This window comes from Durio zibethinus, chromosome 9 (genome assembly GCF_047325235.1).
Source record: "Durio zibethinus cultivar Kanyao isolate XHJ-2024 chromosome 9, ASM4732523v1, whole genome shotgun sequence".
Classification (NCBI taxonomy): Eukaryota; Viridiplantae; Streptophyta; class Magnoliopsida; order Malvales; family Malvaceae; genus Durio; species Durio zibethinus.
Genome location: NC_143170.1, coordinates 10735427 through 10752516, shown reverse-complemented (window position 1 = coordinate 10752516; position 17090 = coordinate 10735427). Strand labels below are relative to the sequence as shown.

At 32.1% G+C, this 17090-nt stretch overlaps 1 protein-coding gene across 1 annotated transcript; it reads left to right on the top strand.

Moving 5' to 3' along the window:
* The first annotated feature begins 2918 nt into the window (after positions 1–2918).
* Positions 2919–13486, top strand: GC2 (golgin Putative 2). Its single transcript, XM_022910614.2, has 10 exons — positions 2919–3210; positions 3407–4534; positions 5672–5782; positions 5905–5964; positions 6468–6525; positions 7939–7991; positions 8128–8214; positions 12144–12269; positions 12813–12860; positions 12944–13486. The coding sequence occupies exons 1-10, from the start codon at positions 3157–3159 to the stop codon at positions 13301–13303; spliced, it is 2085 nt and encodes a 694-aa protein (XP_022766349.2). The 5' UTR covers positions 2919–3156; the 3' UTR covers positions 13304–13486.
* The last annotated feature ends 3604 nt before the right edge of the window (positions 13487–17090 follow it).

Sequence of the window (17090 nt, the reverse complement as noted above, 5' to 3'; positions counted from 1 at the left end):
ATTCTCTATTCTCTCTTCTCTTTTCTCTTCATTGGTAATCCTCGTTGGCCTCGGTGCCTATGTCTTGAAAGACTAAAATATTGTAGGAAATTTAATATTGAACTATATTTTGTATCGTGCTTATTGAGATGTAATGACTTTTATGAAAAGTGAAAACTATTGCATATTTTGCTTTGTAATTCTAGTTGTGTATTGTGATTATTGATGAAGTAAATAATGTAGTAATTGAAAGCCTAAACATTGTAAGACTAATGGTATTGAACTATGTTGGAATGATACTGTACTTGTGTTGGAATGATAATTGTTTTAAATTTTTTGTAAGAAAATTATGTTACTGCATTATCTAAAAAATATGGTGAAGACTCTTCCAATCATCTAAATTTTGATCCATAGGCATAGATTAAAGCTATTTGAGGGGTTGAAGCTACACGTACTCATGTATATAGCTTTGGATCTGCAGATAGATTTAAAGACCTTTTTTACTTAAATTAGTCCATTGCTGCAGCAACAACGTCTTACTTTGTTTATGGTCCATCATTAGTGCCTCCTTAACTTCAGATACAAAAACAAATTAATGAGTTAAGGACCAAGTTAAGGACTAAGTTGAAGATTGAACTTAGGTCTTTTTATGGATTAGATGATGTAGTTATAAGATTTAAACAATTTTTGCCAACACAATTTTTTAGACTTGACAATGGCAACACTGATTTTGGATCAGAAGATGCAGCAAGACAGTGAGCTCTTATCTTTATGGATATTTTTATCGATGTTATGAATTGACTTTTAATATTATATTTTGTGGATATTATAGATGTTAAGAATGTTAATTTATAATTTGGATTCATTTAATGGTTATAATGTTGATTTCATATATGGATTTTTTATTTTTATTATTAATAATAAAAATAATAAGTTTTTTTTTTTAATTAAGCACACATGTTTATAGGTTTATCAAATGATTATAGATGAAATTATTCAAATTATAGATGAAATTAAAATTATGACAATGGATTTTACTGAAGGAATTTAGTTATTGTTGACGAAATTTTAGTTTATAGATAGATTACATTATTGACGGAATCATTGATCAATTTTTTGTTTTTAAATAACTTCTAGCAAGGAATCATGAATTTGAATTATTTAATAAAAATTAACAAGTTTTCAATCAATTTGCATTTCTTAGGATTTAAGAAATAATGGAAAAATAATCAACAAAAAAGATTTAAGAAAAATAGAAAATAAAAAGAAAAGCATAATTAGCATAAATTAAAAAAATTAAAAATGGAATATAATTAACAACATAAAAATACTATTTAAATAATATTAAAATTAAAAATCATATTAAGATATAAATTTATGATTAAAAATAATTCAATATTGAAGAAAGAAAGTAGATTTTTGAATAGAATTTTTTCTTTTTGGATTTTGGTAATTGTTGTTCTGAGTTTTATAAGAAGGAAATCTGGCATAGGTTTTTCCTATTGAAAAAATTATAGTTATGTTTGATTTACAAGATTATAATAGAATAAGATAATATAATATTATGATTAAAATTAGATTAAATAATATCATTTTATTTTATGTTTGATGTATGCAAGTATTATGATATAATAATTTATTTATTTATCAAAATTATCTTTATTAAAATTTATACAATTTAAATTATTGATGTAATTTTAAAAGGTATAATTGAACATGTAAGTTTAATTCTATAGATTAAAAATAATTCTCTCTACTTGGAGATGATTGAATAATCTTACATCAATAAGATATTAATCTTCATTGCGATCCCTATCATTTTCTTAGATACAAATTAAACATGATATAAGATAATTATCATCATATCTTATCAATAATTTATGCATCAAACATGACCCATATTGATTAGATATGTAGGTTTAGATTTTTTGCAAATCATTTAGTTAATGTAATGTTTTATAAATGTGTAAGTTTTTTTTTATAATATAATGTAAAAATCATAACATGCAAAATATGTCCAACATGATATATTTTATTTGTATTTTGTGCAATTATATATATTTATAGCGAGCTACAAAATTAATTTATATTATTGTAAAATTTTTTAATTTTATATTTTTTAATAATTAATTTTAATAAATTTAAAAGATGAGAGACACAAATTAAAAAAAATAAAAAATGATTTAATCTTATTTTTGAGATATGTAGAAATAAATTGTTAAAAATATATACAAAATTAAAAAAATTTACATTGATATAAGTTGATCTTCACCTTTACAAAGATCATATTTTATCTATATATAAATATTATTGATATTAATTATTTAATATTTCATAGTTCATTAATAATTTTTTAATATTCACTGACTCCAATAATAAAGATAAATCTTGGTAAGAAACGAAATAATGATAAATATTTTTAAGTTTTTTTAATAATTATAATAATAATTTTGTAAATGTAAAGTTTTGTCTGACATAATTAAAAAGTTTTCAAATTTTATCAATTTAATTAAATAATTTTTTTTATTTTTATTACATTTAAATAAATATTTAATTTTAATTTATATTAAATAAGTTTTTAATTTTTAATTTGTATTTAAATAGATTCTTAATTTTTAATTTGTATCTATATAAAATTTTAATATAAATTAATTTTTTATTTAAAATAAAAATTTACTTAAATATAAATAAAATAATAACTTATTTAAGTACAATAAAAATATATAAATTTATTTTGAATAAATAATTTAAGGATTTTCTTTTGCCATTTTAACCTAAAATTTTTTTGGTGGCAAGCGATAACGATTCCTCTTTTAGATGACCGGTCCGGCTATTGCTGTTGGACGGTCACAATCGCGCACGTGTGATCAGTCATTGGCGTGGACGTTTCACGTGCAGCTGATGTTTCAATAAACTCACACCAGTCTGTGACATTCACCATCACAGACACCCCACTAACCATTCCATACGCCTTTGATCGCCCAAACGCTACGGGAACAGCAATATTTCGTCTCCCTGCGTCTGCAATAACCAACGCTTTCACCAACCTATCTTAGTCCCCTCCAAATCTATTCCTTCGTCCTTCGCCTTCTCTTCCAACTCCAAAATTTTTCGCCAAAACCACAAGAATGTGCTGATAAAAAAATAGAAATAAACAAAAAAAGGAACAAGGTTCTAATGGCAAATTGGATCTCGTCCAAGCTCAAAGTCGCTGAAACTCTCCTTCAACAGGCAAGTTTTTTCTTCTTTATAATTAGTTTATTATTATTATTATTATTTTTTTAAGTTTCATGCTATTCTCTAGGGAGATCTAATGAGCACTGTGAATTTATCCATCTGGTTTCATTTCATTTTATTTTCATTTTTATTAAACAATATTAGTTTGATTTAGGGTAGTTGTAACTGAATTTTGTGATGGACGGATCAGATCGATCAGCAAGCGGCGGAGTCGCTTGGGAAGAATGAGAAGCCACTATCCGATGAGATTGCATTGGATACTCCAACGAAAACCAGTGGGGTTGTATCTTTAAAGGATCAATTAAAAAAGAAATCACAAGAACATAATGATTATCATGGCAAATTGTTCAATGATCCCAATGCTAACTTATCTAGTAATAATAATAGTAATAATTCAGTTAATATTTCGAATCCAGACAAAGAGGCTTCGAGCACGAAAGATTCATCCAAACCTAAGCCCACACTTACAGATAGTGATTGGACTGAACTTCTTAGTACACCTAGTCAGGGGACGAGCTCTAGTAATGGGGTGTCTGGGATTCGGGGCTTGAGGAAAGATGCTAGGAGGAGAGGAAATGTAGGGTCTAATTTGTCACTGCTGGAAGGGAAGAGGAATCAAAAGAGTAATGTTAATGTTATTAAGTCTGCGAGGAGATCAGATATTGTTTTGGGAAATAAGTCGAATGGGAAGCCGAGTGATGGTGAAGAATCAAGCTCTTCTGGGAGGCCTTCTAGTGTTGATATACATAATGATGGTAAGAATTCGGAGGGGTTGGAGTTGGATCACAAGGACACTGCTGCAAGCTTTATGCTGAAACTGAAAGATGAAACAGATGATGAAAATGGTTGGAAATTGGATTCTAAAGGCCTTTCTTCCGATGTGGAAGGGTTTTCACGGGCCATAAACAAGAACCATTCTTTCCAAAAGATGTTGGAATTGGGAGAAGTTGATGGGGTACCTGAAGTGAAGATAGGAATGGCTGATGGTCATGATCAGTTGAGAACTACTGTAAGTGGGAAATCCAAGTCCATTGGTTCATCCAGAAGTCCAGTCTCGGATGATGTAAAAAGGGGCTCTCAGCCCACAAGTGATGGAAGCTCTGATTCAGATTCTGGTTCTGATTCAACGTCTGACTCTGAAAGTGAACATGAGAGGGAGGAAAGGAGGAGGAGAAAGGAGAGGATTTTGGCTGAGCAAGCAGCCGCTAAAGCTGTGGAAGCTATCAAAGAACGAGAGAATATGGTTGCCAGATTGGAGGGAGAAAAGCAGAGCTTAGAGAAAATACTTGAGGAACAAGCCAAACAACAAGCACAAGAGGTAACATTACAAGGCTTTTTACAATATTACATGCATGCATGCATTCTTTATTTCATTCTTTGTTGAGGTTGACTAGGAAAATATTTTGTTCTGACCATGGGGATTTTCTTTTCTATCAAATTTCAAGATTATACGCTTTGAAATACTTTACCAGAAATTTGCTGTTCACAGGAAAAACATAATTCATTATATTTTGTTTTTTAGTGGAGGGTTGGGTGTTTAGGGGCTGAAGGTAGTGCCATACAATTGGAAACTAACAACATTAATGCCGCAGGATTTGCAACTAAACAAATTCTGTATATTGTTAAGAATAGAACACATGACTTCTTTAGAGGCTACTCTCCCCAGTCTCTTTAACCCTCTTTTTTTTCTTCTTTATAGAACCTGGTCATTACTTAGGGCACTAAAAATTTAAGTGTTATGCCTCAAAGATCTGAATCTACCTCTTTTACTTTGATTATTAAGCTAGAGCCTCAACTTGGCATAAATAAATACTGCAATATAGCAAAGAATGGAAAAGCCTGGAACAATGTTTGCACTAATGCATCAATATTTGCTTTGAATTTGAATGAGATCATAGCCATTTCTACATTCTTCTTTTCCTCTTTCTTTCATTAAAGATTAGCCGCTACACCTAAGCTGCATCTAATTGGGTGTTCCTTTAGTTTTCTCTCTTAAATTTATGCTTGCAATTGTTCTGAATGTCTATTAAGTTGAAGTGGGACAAGATCTTGCTTATCCACGGATTTAACTATCTTTAGAGATTTGCTTTATTATGATTTTTACTATTTAAGGAATTGTTAGAGTTAGAGCATGTAAGGTTATATTTGGTATTTTGTATTTATGTTATGGTTTAGAGAGTCGTCTATAAGTATCTATTCACTTTGTTTCTAGTATATTTGGTTTAAGAATATTGAGATTGAGTATTGGATTCTATCCCTACTTTTACTTTTTGTCTTATTACTTGATTTTCATCCCTATTTTTTGTAGTCTACCAAAAGTTCCTCTGTTTCTCCCACTTTCTTCCTTATTTCCCTCTATCCTCTGTTCCTCTTTCTTTTCCTCTCCCTTGTTCTGCAGCTGAAGTTGTCTTTCAACTGTAGCATTAATGGTTTGTTATCTTCTTACTTGTATCAGGCTTCAGAGCTGCAGACAACTACAATGGAAATGATGGAAGCTGTTGAGTTAGAAAAGCAGAAACATAATAATACTAGAATGGAGGCCCTCCAACGTTTGGCTAAGCTAGAGGTGCTGCAACAATTGGTTTAGATATCTACTTCATATTTTGTTACACAGTTTTCTCCATATTTTTGTTTGTCTATTGCATTTGGCAGGAAGTTCTTGTTTCTAAATATCACTAGTAATTGCAGACCACAAATGCTGATCTTGCAAGATCACTTGCTATTTCACAGAAGAAACTTGAAGTGGAGGTATGATAAACTCTAATATTAGTTCTGGTTGGACCTATCCCCTTTCTTCTTTATTGCAGTTTTAAATTTGGAAGAAAATTTCTTTGCTCGTTGTACAATGTATCATTAGTCTGGGTTCTAAAATCTGGCTTTTCATCCTTTTGTTTTTCTTTCTGAACCATGCTTGTTTTTGAGCTTATAACAGAAAAGATAAAAGGATAGAAAGCACATAGCCAAGAAATAAAAAAAAAAAAAAAACAACACTTTTGCTTTGTATTTTCCAATTTGTGATGTATGCCAATATGAAATGTATCAGGCTTATTTCTAGAGTAATGGATTCAGTAGCATCTCCCATTGTCTTGGCTCTTAAGTCTTACACAATTCTCTGACCAATTTACTAATTGATGACTCGGAATGGATAGATATATTCTAAATGTAACTAACATCACAATGAAAGCTTTTCTGGCCTCATCCTCCCTTAACCTTATATATGTTGCTCATTACATTTTAGCTTTTTGAACCAGATTAATAGGGTAGCAGATCGCCGACAACAAATTAAGCTGGAAGAAGCAGCCCATGAAGGTATGTATCTATTATTTTGATCTGATTATAATTTCTTGAAAGAGTGTGGAAGAACCGATGAACCCTACCAACCCCAACCCCAATAAACAGGAAAGAGAAGAAAAAAAATATAAAACTACTTGTCTTAAATGAGTTTATGCAGGAAAGAAAAACAAAAAAGAATAAATATTTATTGCTAGAGTTGTGCTAGGACTTTGGCTACCTATCCTCTTATGGTTGATGGGAAGTGGCTCATTGAAAAGGTATTTTTTTTAATAGGTTGTTAAACATTATGAAATTAAATCAATGGAAGTTCATACAGACATGAAACATTAGGTTTTAGGGGTTCTTGATTTAAGACTAAGCTATTTTTATTCTTAAGTTCTTCCCAAAGAGCCAATTGCTAACACATTAAATTAAAATTAATTACATAAGGCAGATGCAAAAGGGATCTGCAAGGGAAAATCTTCAAAAAGAAAAAAAGAACATGGGGAGGCAAATTAGATTTAATTTTGACTTTTGAGGGTGTTCTTTTTCTTATGGGTGGGCGCCCGTCAAGAGGCTTTTTTTCTGTCTTACGGATCGTAAGTTGGGATCCTATTTCTTTCCCGCATAATCTTTTTTGTGTTTTTTCTTAAAACAATTTTGTGTAATTTACAAATAAGCACCTTGTGGCTTGAGGTGGAACGAATTACCCCTAGAGGTTTGCAAAGAGATATTTAACTATGATTTACTCGATTAACTTACCAATCTAAGACAGTTAGCTTGTTCCTCCTATTTCTTGTCACTTGGCTGATCTTTTTTCCAGTACCTTGTTCTGCTCTTTCTTCTTGTTTCTATCTCAGAATGCTAAAGTCTATGATTTAATTGCTCCCTTGCGATCAATCTTTTTCTTCACTCTTGCTACACATAACTTAAGAGCCTAGAATTGATTGATACCCACCCAACCCTTCCCTTCTTTCTTCTCATCTGTTTTCACTTTTCATCCTTTTTTGAGTTTATCTCTCTATAATCTAATTTGCTTGCATAAAAATCTTTAAATTAACTATTAGTTTTTAAACATTAGGGTGCAAATTTTTTTAGACCTCACCGCAAAATACTTTTTTTTTCGTTACCTAATTTTAATTATATTTTCTAACTTTTTTGGTATTCTATAGTAAAGTCTTTCAATAAGTTGAAACCATGGAAATGTTTCAAACGCATTTTAGATTTCATATTGACTGTAATGATGTTGCTTGCCATGCGTATCATATAATCATTGAGGAAAATATAATGTCTTTATAATAATTAAAGGGGTTGTGTGGTGCACGAGACTCTTGCTTTGCATGGTGTAGGGAAGGTCATGCAATTTCTTGATTAATACTACCCTGAAATAACCCTGGCTTATTTCTATCTGGTTTTACAAGTTACGGATACTTCTTTTTCACCTTGTAGAACTCAAGAGGAGGATCTCTAGTAGTCACCAAAGTGGAACTTATCTAAACCAAGTGAGTTAAGTAGTTTCTCAGATCATATTTGTCTATAAATACTGACTAGAGATACTGTTCTAATCTGGCATTTTCAGCAAAAGTACTTTGCTCCAACGGGTTGTTTGGATAATCTTGTCATTTTAAAATGTTGCAGTTATCAAAGGGAATTGAATTTGGACGTGAAATCCTTGAGGCAGAGTACTCTCTTGTCACTGATAAAATTGGACAATTGCAAGACAAGGTTAGCTTTCCTCTCTCACTTTCTTCCTCTCTAGACACTCACATTTAGTTTTATAAGTTTGCAATGATCTAACAACTTATATAATATTCTATTTCACCACTCATTCATGGATAGCTGCATGTTTCTTTTTTCCGCTAAAAGGGGCAGAGTAAAATGGATATAGAGATCCAAATCCCTCAGCTTGATGGTGTTCATTCATGCACTTGTTATAAAACATTTCAAATAAGAAAAGGTCTCTACAAGTAGCACCATGCATGTCCATGAAACATTAATTGTCCTTTTCCTTCTCTGTTTAGCTGCAGTATTGAAATTCTTAAAGTTCAGATTGGGTCATATGTCCTCCAAGATTTGACTACCAACTAACAAGAAGTTTCATCTTATACTTTGAATATCTACGTTTAATATTTAGACTGATTTACTTAATACTAGAATTTGTGACACACCCACTACATGGTTGAAAGAGGAGAAAGTGGAAATGTAATATTTTTCAAAATAAAAGGTAGTTGTTTTCCTTTTAAGAGCCTGTAAAAAACAGTTTAATACAGAAAATCAATGTAAAAGTGGGCCTTAATCATGATATTTAGTAGGAGAAATGACTAATATGACTCTTATTTTTATCTGTTATGTTTTGCTAGAGTTTTTATGTAATCTATACTTGTATATAAAGGAACTGAAGTTTGGTTCATGAGTCAAGTGATTCCAACTTAGTTTGTGAATTTACATTAACAGCTGAAAAATAGTAAGTACAATAAACAAGGGATATATATAATATGTCAATTTTGACAAATGTCTTAAAGAAATTAGTTGATATTCTCTGTACCTTACACATCTGATCCTATACTTTTTAATTTCTTCTCACTCTTGGGGAAATTACCTTTTGACAACCTGTAACAAGTCAGTAGAGATTTTTTTTAACACCCAACCTAAATGATACCCACATACCTTCCCATGTATCCCAAGTCACAACGGCTGCTACCAGTTCCTTTTCTTGCATTCAAAACAAATCTTTCTTCCTCCATCTCCTTTTCAACATTAAAAGTTTATGTCTTTCTTTTATGGATACCAATTAATTAATACTCACTAAAGGTATGTTCACATGCTATCTTCATCAAAATTTCTTTTTATTGCACCAGCTTCTACATTTTCTCCATCTTGAATTTTACTTCTCATTTCAGAATTTTAAAGTAAAAAATATGTTAAGGAGAATTTTATTTGTGTATGGCCGAAGGTCAACAAAAAGCACCACTAATTGGAGGCCACTTTCCGATGAAGTCTTCACACTAGGGGAAGGAGAAAAAAATCAGTTAAAAGGACATTAATCTCTTCTGGTAATCATCTACTTAATTTGCAAATTCATTCCCTTCTCTTGCACGTGAGAAATAGTTACAACTAAAAGCAGTTTTACATATGGGCTACACAGTTATAGTACCTTGAAAATGTCTTTTGCATTTAATTATGTTTCATTAGTTCATAAAGAATAAATGTGTCATTGGGTTTTTGGAATGATGGAAACTCTAGTAGTTTTTTTTAGACCATAAGCATCACAGGTAGTTTGATTACTCGTACATTAAAACAACATTCCTTTTTGTATTTTCAACTCGTTCCTTTAGAATATCTACTAGAGGTCATCTTTATCACTTTTCAAACTATCAATCTGTACTTCTATCTTCTTTGTAATAAAAAAATCCTCATTAAAAACAATATATTAGATCTTCTGTCTGATATCATGAGTTACTTTTTTTTTTATATATCCTTAACATTATTTTTCTGCTTTTATGTAAAATGATTTTTTAAATGAAATATGATAGTTAAATGTTTTCTTGTATTTTCTACCTATAGAGTCACCATATATAATTAGCTGCACACCTTTTAACTGTTGACATCACCATTAAGGTCAGTCAACATTTCTTTTTTCCCAAAAAATTTGGTTATGTAATTTGCATTGCTTTACATTTTTCTTCAACTCAAAAATAAATTTTGATGCAAATCTAAGTTATACAATAGTATTGGGATGCCACCTTTTTGTATAGGAGTTGTACAGCACATGGAAATGCAATGCATAATTTACCAAAGGAAATTTTCTTTATGGGCTTACTGTGGTATTTTAATAAATTAATTATTGTTGTGCTATTCCTTTGATTACTAAGAAAAGTACTACTGTATATTTGAGTACGGTGTCACAAGGCACCAACTTAGTTACTATAATTATATAAAAATCTAACAAACATATAGAAATAAGGTCATATTAGTCATTTTTGTTCCTAAATATATTAGGAATGAGGCCCATTTTTAAAGTGATTTTCTCATAGGATTTTTTTTTTTTTTTTCCATTTAGACACTTTGAAAGGGACAAATTACCTTTTTTACTTTAAAATCATATAGCCTTTCCACTTTTCCCTCTTAAACCCACGTAGTGGGTGTTAATTCTAGTTTTAGTAACTACATTGATGTCACTAAACTTGTGAACCCCAACTCAGAACATGCAGTACTTTTTTTTTTTTCACTAAAGACTAATAATTAATTCATTGAAAAACAAGGAAAGCCTGCAAAAGAAAATGTGGGAAAATTAAGCATTGCATATCCATATGGTGAACAACTCCTAAAAACTAAAAGATGATACTTGACACTGATGTATAAATTAGATGCAAAGCATTAAAACTTATTTCAGACAACAGTAGGAAAAAAGTTATAGGAATGCAAGACAAAAGTAAGGAATGATGTTAGAGCAGTAAATAATTGACCTGTAGAGATTCTAAAAGGAAGAGTTAAAACTTGAAAATACTAGACAGAATGTTGTTTTGCATTGAGAGGAAAAGTATTTAGAGAAAATGTAGAAGGTGCTAGAGTGTGCATCTCTTTTTCACTTTAAAGTATTGAAATGAAAAGTAAATATTCAAGATGGAGAAAATATAGAAGTTGGTAAAAGAGGTCTGATGAAGAACATGTAAACATTCTTTTAGTAGGTATTTAATTAATTGGCATCCATAAAAGAAAGTAGCAAGCATTCAATGTAGAAAAAGAGATGGACAGGGAAATTCATTTTGTCTCCGTAGGAGAAAGGAAGCGGTAACAGTTTTTGGAACTTGAGACATGTGGGAAGGTATGCAACTATTATTTAGGTTATTTATACAAAAAAATCCCTATTGACTTTTTACCAGTTGTTGATAATGTTATAAAAGTGATTTCCCTAAGAAAAAAGAAAAAAAAAAGAAGGGAAGCATAGGTGGGTTAGAACTCAAACGCAAGAGGCAGAGAGAACATCAACTTGAAAAAAAAAAAGTGTCCAAATGTACATGTATATCCTTGTTTCTTATATTTTTTTATTTTATTTGTGGTGTTTATATAAATTCGCAAATTCAGTTAGTCTCACTCGACTCTTAGCACCAAACTCACTCGGTCCTTTTATGTATTGGCTAAAATATTTAAAATGCCTCATTGCGGTCCCTAATGTCCCAGAAAAGCTCCTATACTTCCATTGTAGCCGATTAAGTCCTTAAAGCATTATCATGTCTGATTAGGCCCTTATTTTGGATAAGACTGTTAAAGTATGTTAGTTTTGCCATGTCAACTCTCTGTGTGGTCATTTTCTTTTGCTACATCTGCATCTAGATGGCAGCATATGAAAGTTAATGCTAAGTTGACATTTATTCCTTATTTAGCAACATAAGTTACCTTTGTACATGCTGACGTGATAGAGAGACCTCATAGATGCCAATGTGGCAACGATAAAAGATTTTTATTGGTTTCCATCCAAATAACAGTTCTATTAAACAAAAGTTTTACTTTAAGGTCTCATTTTGGTACAATAGAAAAATAGGGCTTATCTGAGAAATTGAGAAAGGACAAGGACCTTTTTTTAATTTTTTAGCCTTATTATTAGTATAAAGCTGTTTTAGGTTTTATGTATTTGATTTGCTTGTTACACACAGGCAAGACAACTGGAAGCAAGCATTGAATCAACAAGAAAAGAGGTGGAGAACCCAACAGAAGTAGAAGTTGAGCTGAAGCGAAGGCTTGGACAGCTGACTGATCATTTAATTCAGAAACAAGCCCAGGTCTGTATTTCAACGTTGCACATGTGAATGATTCTGGTTAATCGATATAACATCCTTGTTTTTATTTTCTAGTAAGTGATTAGTGCTCAAAGTGCAAGGTTAAGAGTGAACCTCAGCAATCTTTTAAGTGATATCTATATATATATATATATATATGTATATATATAATGTTTTCAGCTTTAAGGTTGGAGATGTGAACTGCTATTTTATTTGGCTGTACTTTAGGTCTCCACTTTAAGCTTTTTTAACTTTATATAGCATGCAGGATGACCTACTGTGTTGAAACAGTAGCAGAGAAACAATTTTGACTCCAAATATCAATTGATCAATTGCCGAAATTGTGGAATAATTAACCCACAAGCATCTTTCTGCAATAATTCAATTGGGAAACACCAATGTCAAATGTTGAAAATGCATGTGTGTGTACGCACACATGAATAAACAAATTCATATTGAAGGGTTACTTAATGTGTTTTGCTCCTCACTGGATCAAATAGCAATGTTTCTTGTAGAGACTCATTTGTCCACTGTTGTTTCCTGCAGGTTGAGGCGCTCTCCTCAGAGAAGGCAACTTTGTCGTTTAGAATTGAGGTACATAGTTTATGAATGATTAACAGTACAATTTTTCAGAACTAAACAACAGATTTGTAATTTGCACTTGTGAACTTCTTTAGGCAGTTTCAAGGATGCTGGATGAAAGCAAGTTCATGAATATGAGTAATGCGCCGTCAAGTGATTTGGAATCAGGAATATGGAATCTTTCTGATTCAAAGCTTAAGCCTCTCTTTGAGGACAAATTTCGTTCTGGCAAACAGCAACTTGGATCAATGCTTAGGCAGTTGGATGCTATTTTTGTGGCTGGTGCAATATTCTTAAGAAGAAATGCAACAGCAAAACTATGGTCCCTGGTCTACCTGGTATGCCTTCACTTTTGGGTCATATATATTCTAATGTCACATTCCCGACCATCAGACGAGGGAAGATCGGGTGCTGTTATATCCTTGGAAAACATCAACAAAACTGCAGGTGTATAATTTGCAATTTATGTATTTCTTGATCTCAACTTTTGAGAAGTCTTTATGTGTAGGCCGTAATTTGTGCAGGTTTTCCCCTAGAAATCGCAAACAAAATTATTAGGATTATTATTCAAATATTAGTAACAAAATATACATGTTAATACAGAATTTGGTTCCCTATAAAATGTCAAATTCGTTTAAGATTCTTGCTTTTTCTCATCTTACTCTCAGTTTAACATAGCAATTTATTAATCAAATTCCCTCTGAAAAGGTGGGCAACATTGAATCTGCATCAGAACCATATATAGTTGAGAAAAAAGCAATCACTAGCCATCAATTAACCAATCAATAAAGAATACCATACAATATATGCATGAGAATGGATTTTCATTGCTGGAACAAATTAAGCCAAGTTTCAAACATTTGTATTTATCCATGGATGATCAGCTAGAAAATTAATAATGGCAAGAACCGGAAGCAGCCTAAGATCCTATTTGCCTACATTTTGATACCTCATCTGCCACCTGGCAAATCCGAAAAACAAGTATTAACCCATCTTCAGTTCATCCTTTATTTCTGCTTGGCTTCTTCTGCACATTGCACAACGGGTAAAAATATTTTAGTCACAAGTAGACTAGAAGTACAAACCACAAAATATGCTTGAACAAGAATATATGCAACGGCAGAATGCAAGTGTCACGGCCAAGTCGTCAGCTCTAGGTTTGTGCGGCTTCTAGATCCGGGAATGGATTTATTTAGTGTGCAAGATCAGTTTATTACTCAAACTAGTGCTCAGACACTCAATATTTCAAGATTAATCACCCAAGCTGTTGCTTAACAAACATAGGGGTTTGAGGAAAGGCTAGAGAGAAAGAAAAGAATATAAAACGAGTAAAATTATACTAATCAAGTTATGATGTGCATGCAATGAAGGTGGGAACCTTCTATTTATAGTCAAGGCCTCTTTATATCAATTATTGAAATTGGTCCTATCTAAAGGCTTATATAGAGTCCAAAATTATATTAAAGATTAGGGGTTCAAATTTACAAGGACTTCATTACTGGAGAGTTTAAAGCAGGTGGAACTTTATACCGGAAAGTTCCAAGTTTGTCTTCAATAGTGCTCGCTTTTGGGCCTTTCCCAGGACTTGCGCTTGGATCAGCACCTGTGCCCGTGCCAAAGCTCGTGCATGTGCCTGTGTCTATGCATGTCTCGAAACTATTGAACCTGATGTCAGTGGGTTTGAAAATTCGATTGTTTAGATGAAATTTTAAAATAAAAATGAGTTATTGTCAATTTTTTTAATAGGTGTGATTTATCATTTAAAAATTTATCTTTTTAATAAAATATTTAAATTAGTTAAGATTTATCAAAAAGATAATTTTGATTTTTGAAAATAAATATTGGTTCGAAAGTTCAATTACGCGTTGGGAAGAGTTAGCACTCTTACAACGTTCGATTTAGAACGTTGTTAAATAACCACAAGTTATCCTTTAATATTGATAAAAATGATCTTAATTTTAATTTTAAAAATAATTCCTTTAATTTCATTTTCTTGTAGAAACCCTTTAAGAGCATTTTTTTCTTAAGAATAAAATGAAAATTTTTAGTTTTGAAAATTTTTTCTAAATTTCCCAATACTTAAGTGAAATTTCAAAAAATATTTCTTCACTTAAAATTCTCATAATAATCCTTTCAAGGAAGTGATGCAAAGTGTCGTGAATAAGGCAATAGATGTGCTTACATAACATAATGAGGTGTTAGAGACCATGGACAGTCGACTGTAGAAGTGTGAGGTGGTCATTGCAAATATGCAAGATAGGTTTGAGGACACTAATGGTACGTCATAAAACTATATTCAATGAAGGAAGAGCTCAAGGAAGGGATGCAAAGTGTCGTGAACAAGGCAATGGATGTGCTCACATAACATAATGAGGTGTTAGAGACCATGGTGACAACCTTATTGAAAGAGCTACAGAGGCTCAAAATTGATCATTCTACATTGCGAGTTGTTATGATTGCTAGTGCGGGTTTAGGGCCCAAGGTAAATGTGCCTAAGTTGAAGCTATTCTTAAGAAGTCGCTTAGCCAAAGATGTGGACAATGTTGTGTGGGGTATAGAACAGTACTTTCTAGTGGCAAAAATAAAAAATAATGGTAAGCATAGCTACTATGTATTTAAGCAATAATGCTTTATTATGGTGACATTATAGGTATGACAATGTTAGGCATGGTGAATAGGCAATCACTAAATAGGACGAGTTTGTGAAAGAACTTAGATAATAGTTCAAGCTAAAGTATACAAAAGATGAAGCTCAAGGGAAGTTTTGTAAGCTTATTCAAATTAGAAAAGTTCGAGACCATTATTGGGAGTGCTTAAAATTATTGCTAATAGTCCTAAGTGTGAGCCAAAAGCAAGCTCTATTTATTTCATGGATGGTCTGAAGCTATAGGTAAAGTCCAAGCTACAACAGAGAGGCGTGTAAAAGTTGAGTCAAGCCATTGTTGCTGTAAAAACGATGATTGAATTCGAATGCAGCAAGTCTCTAAAGCCTAGAAGTAAGAGTAAGAGCGAGGGAGACACAAGTAGTAGTTTCTCATCTAAGAAAGAAGATGTGGATATGACAACCCAATCCTACATCGGAAGATTATGAGGTTCTACCATGATATATAAATAGAGGCTTAAATCTAAACTTGTGAGGCACATTTTATAAGAGTCAAAGCTAATAATATCTTACAGGTTAGGTGTGGGTCCCCATAAATGGTATTAGAGCGATTAGTAGTCGAATAGAAGCTAAGTGCTACATCGTGGGAGCCATTTCTAGAATTCTACGAAAGCTAAGTGCTACTTATTGGGAGCCACTTCTAGAATCTTAATGTCTGGTGTGATTTTGGTTCTGTAATTTTATCTATACTTTGTGTTGGGCTTGATGAGAACATCAAGCTTTAACGGGGAGAGTTTGTGATATCCTAACCCACAGAGGGATTTTGAGAATATGTTATGATATATAAGTTGGGGTTAAACCCAAATTTGTGAAGTGCCTTTTATGGAAAAAAATTATGAGACCTTCAGGTTAAAATTGACAATATCTCACAAATTAAGTATGGGTCTCCATAATAAAAAAGCCTAGATTTTACAAGGTCAAGACCTACTAAGCCATCATAGACATAAGTAAAGAGAAGAAGCCCTAGAGTTACTTTTTATGTACCGATCCATATCAAGTTAGAGAATGCTTGAAGCAAAAAAAGCTTTCAGCCATTGAATGGGCAAAAGGATATTAAAAAGCAAGAGTAGTAGGGATGAATAACAGCAAGAGAAGCCTAAAGTGATGCAGCTAGGTATTATTCAATTCTGTTAAAAGGTGAAAGCCTTTCAAAAAGTTTATGATGAGAAAAAGGTAGCAACAGAGTGCCACAGCATGAGCCTTAGAAAATAGCCTAATCGCTCTCAAAAGAGTGTGGAATGGGCTACACATGACCCAATCCAGTAGCATACAAGTTTGCTAAGGTTTGGTAGGAACAAGTAAACTTTGCTTGAATCTGCCTACATAAAGTACCAAAGAAAAGCAAAAAGTGGACTATTCAAAAGAGATGGTTGTGTAGTTTCAAGTTAGGGACTTGGTAATGCTGAAGCTGCACTTGGTGTTACACTATAGGGCTTGCATAAGGGCATAGTCTGGAGGTATAAAAGACTTTTCAAAGTTCTGAAATGAATAAGCAGCACAGCCTACAAGGTGGAAATGTCACTAAAGCTTAAGGTATAACTAATTTTCTAAGTTAGCATGCTCAAACCATTTCATAAGGA

What these genes read in the sequence shown, in the direction of transcription:
- GC2 (XM_022910614.2), top strand. Translation starts at nt 3,157, where the DNA reads ATGGCAAATTGGATCTCGTCCAAGCTCAAAGTCGCTGAAACTCTCCTT. An exon ending in CTGAAACTCTCCTTCAACAG is followed by an intron (nt 3,211 to 3,406) that starts GCAAGTTTTTTC and finishes TGGACGGATCAG; the next exon opens with ATCGATCAGCAAGCGGCGGA. An exon ending in GTGGAACTTATCTAAACCAA is followed by an intron (nt 7,992 to 8,127) that starts GTGAGTTAAGTA and finishes AAAATGTTGCAG; the next exon opens with TTATCAAAGGGAATTGAATT.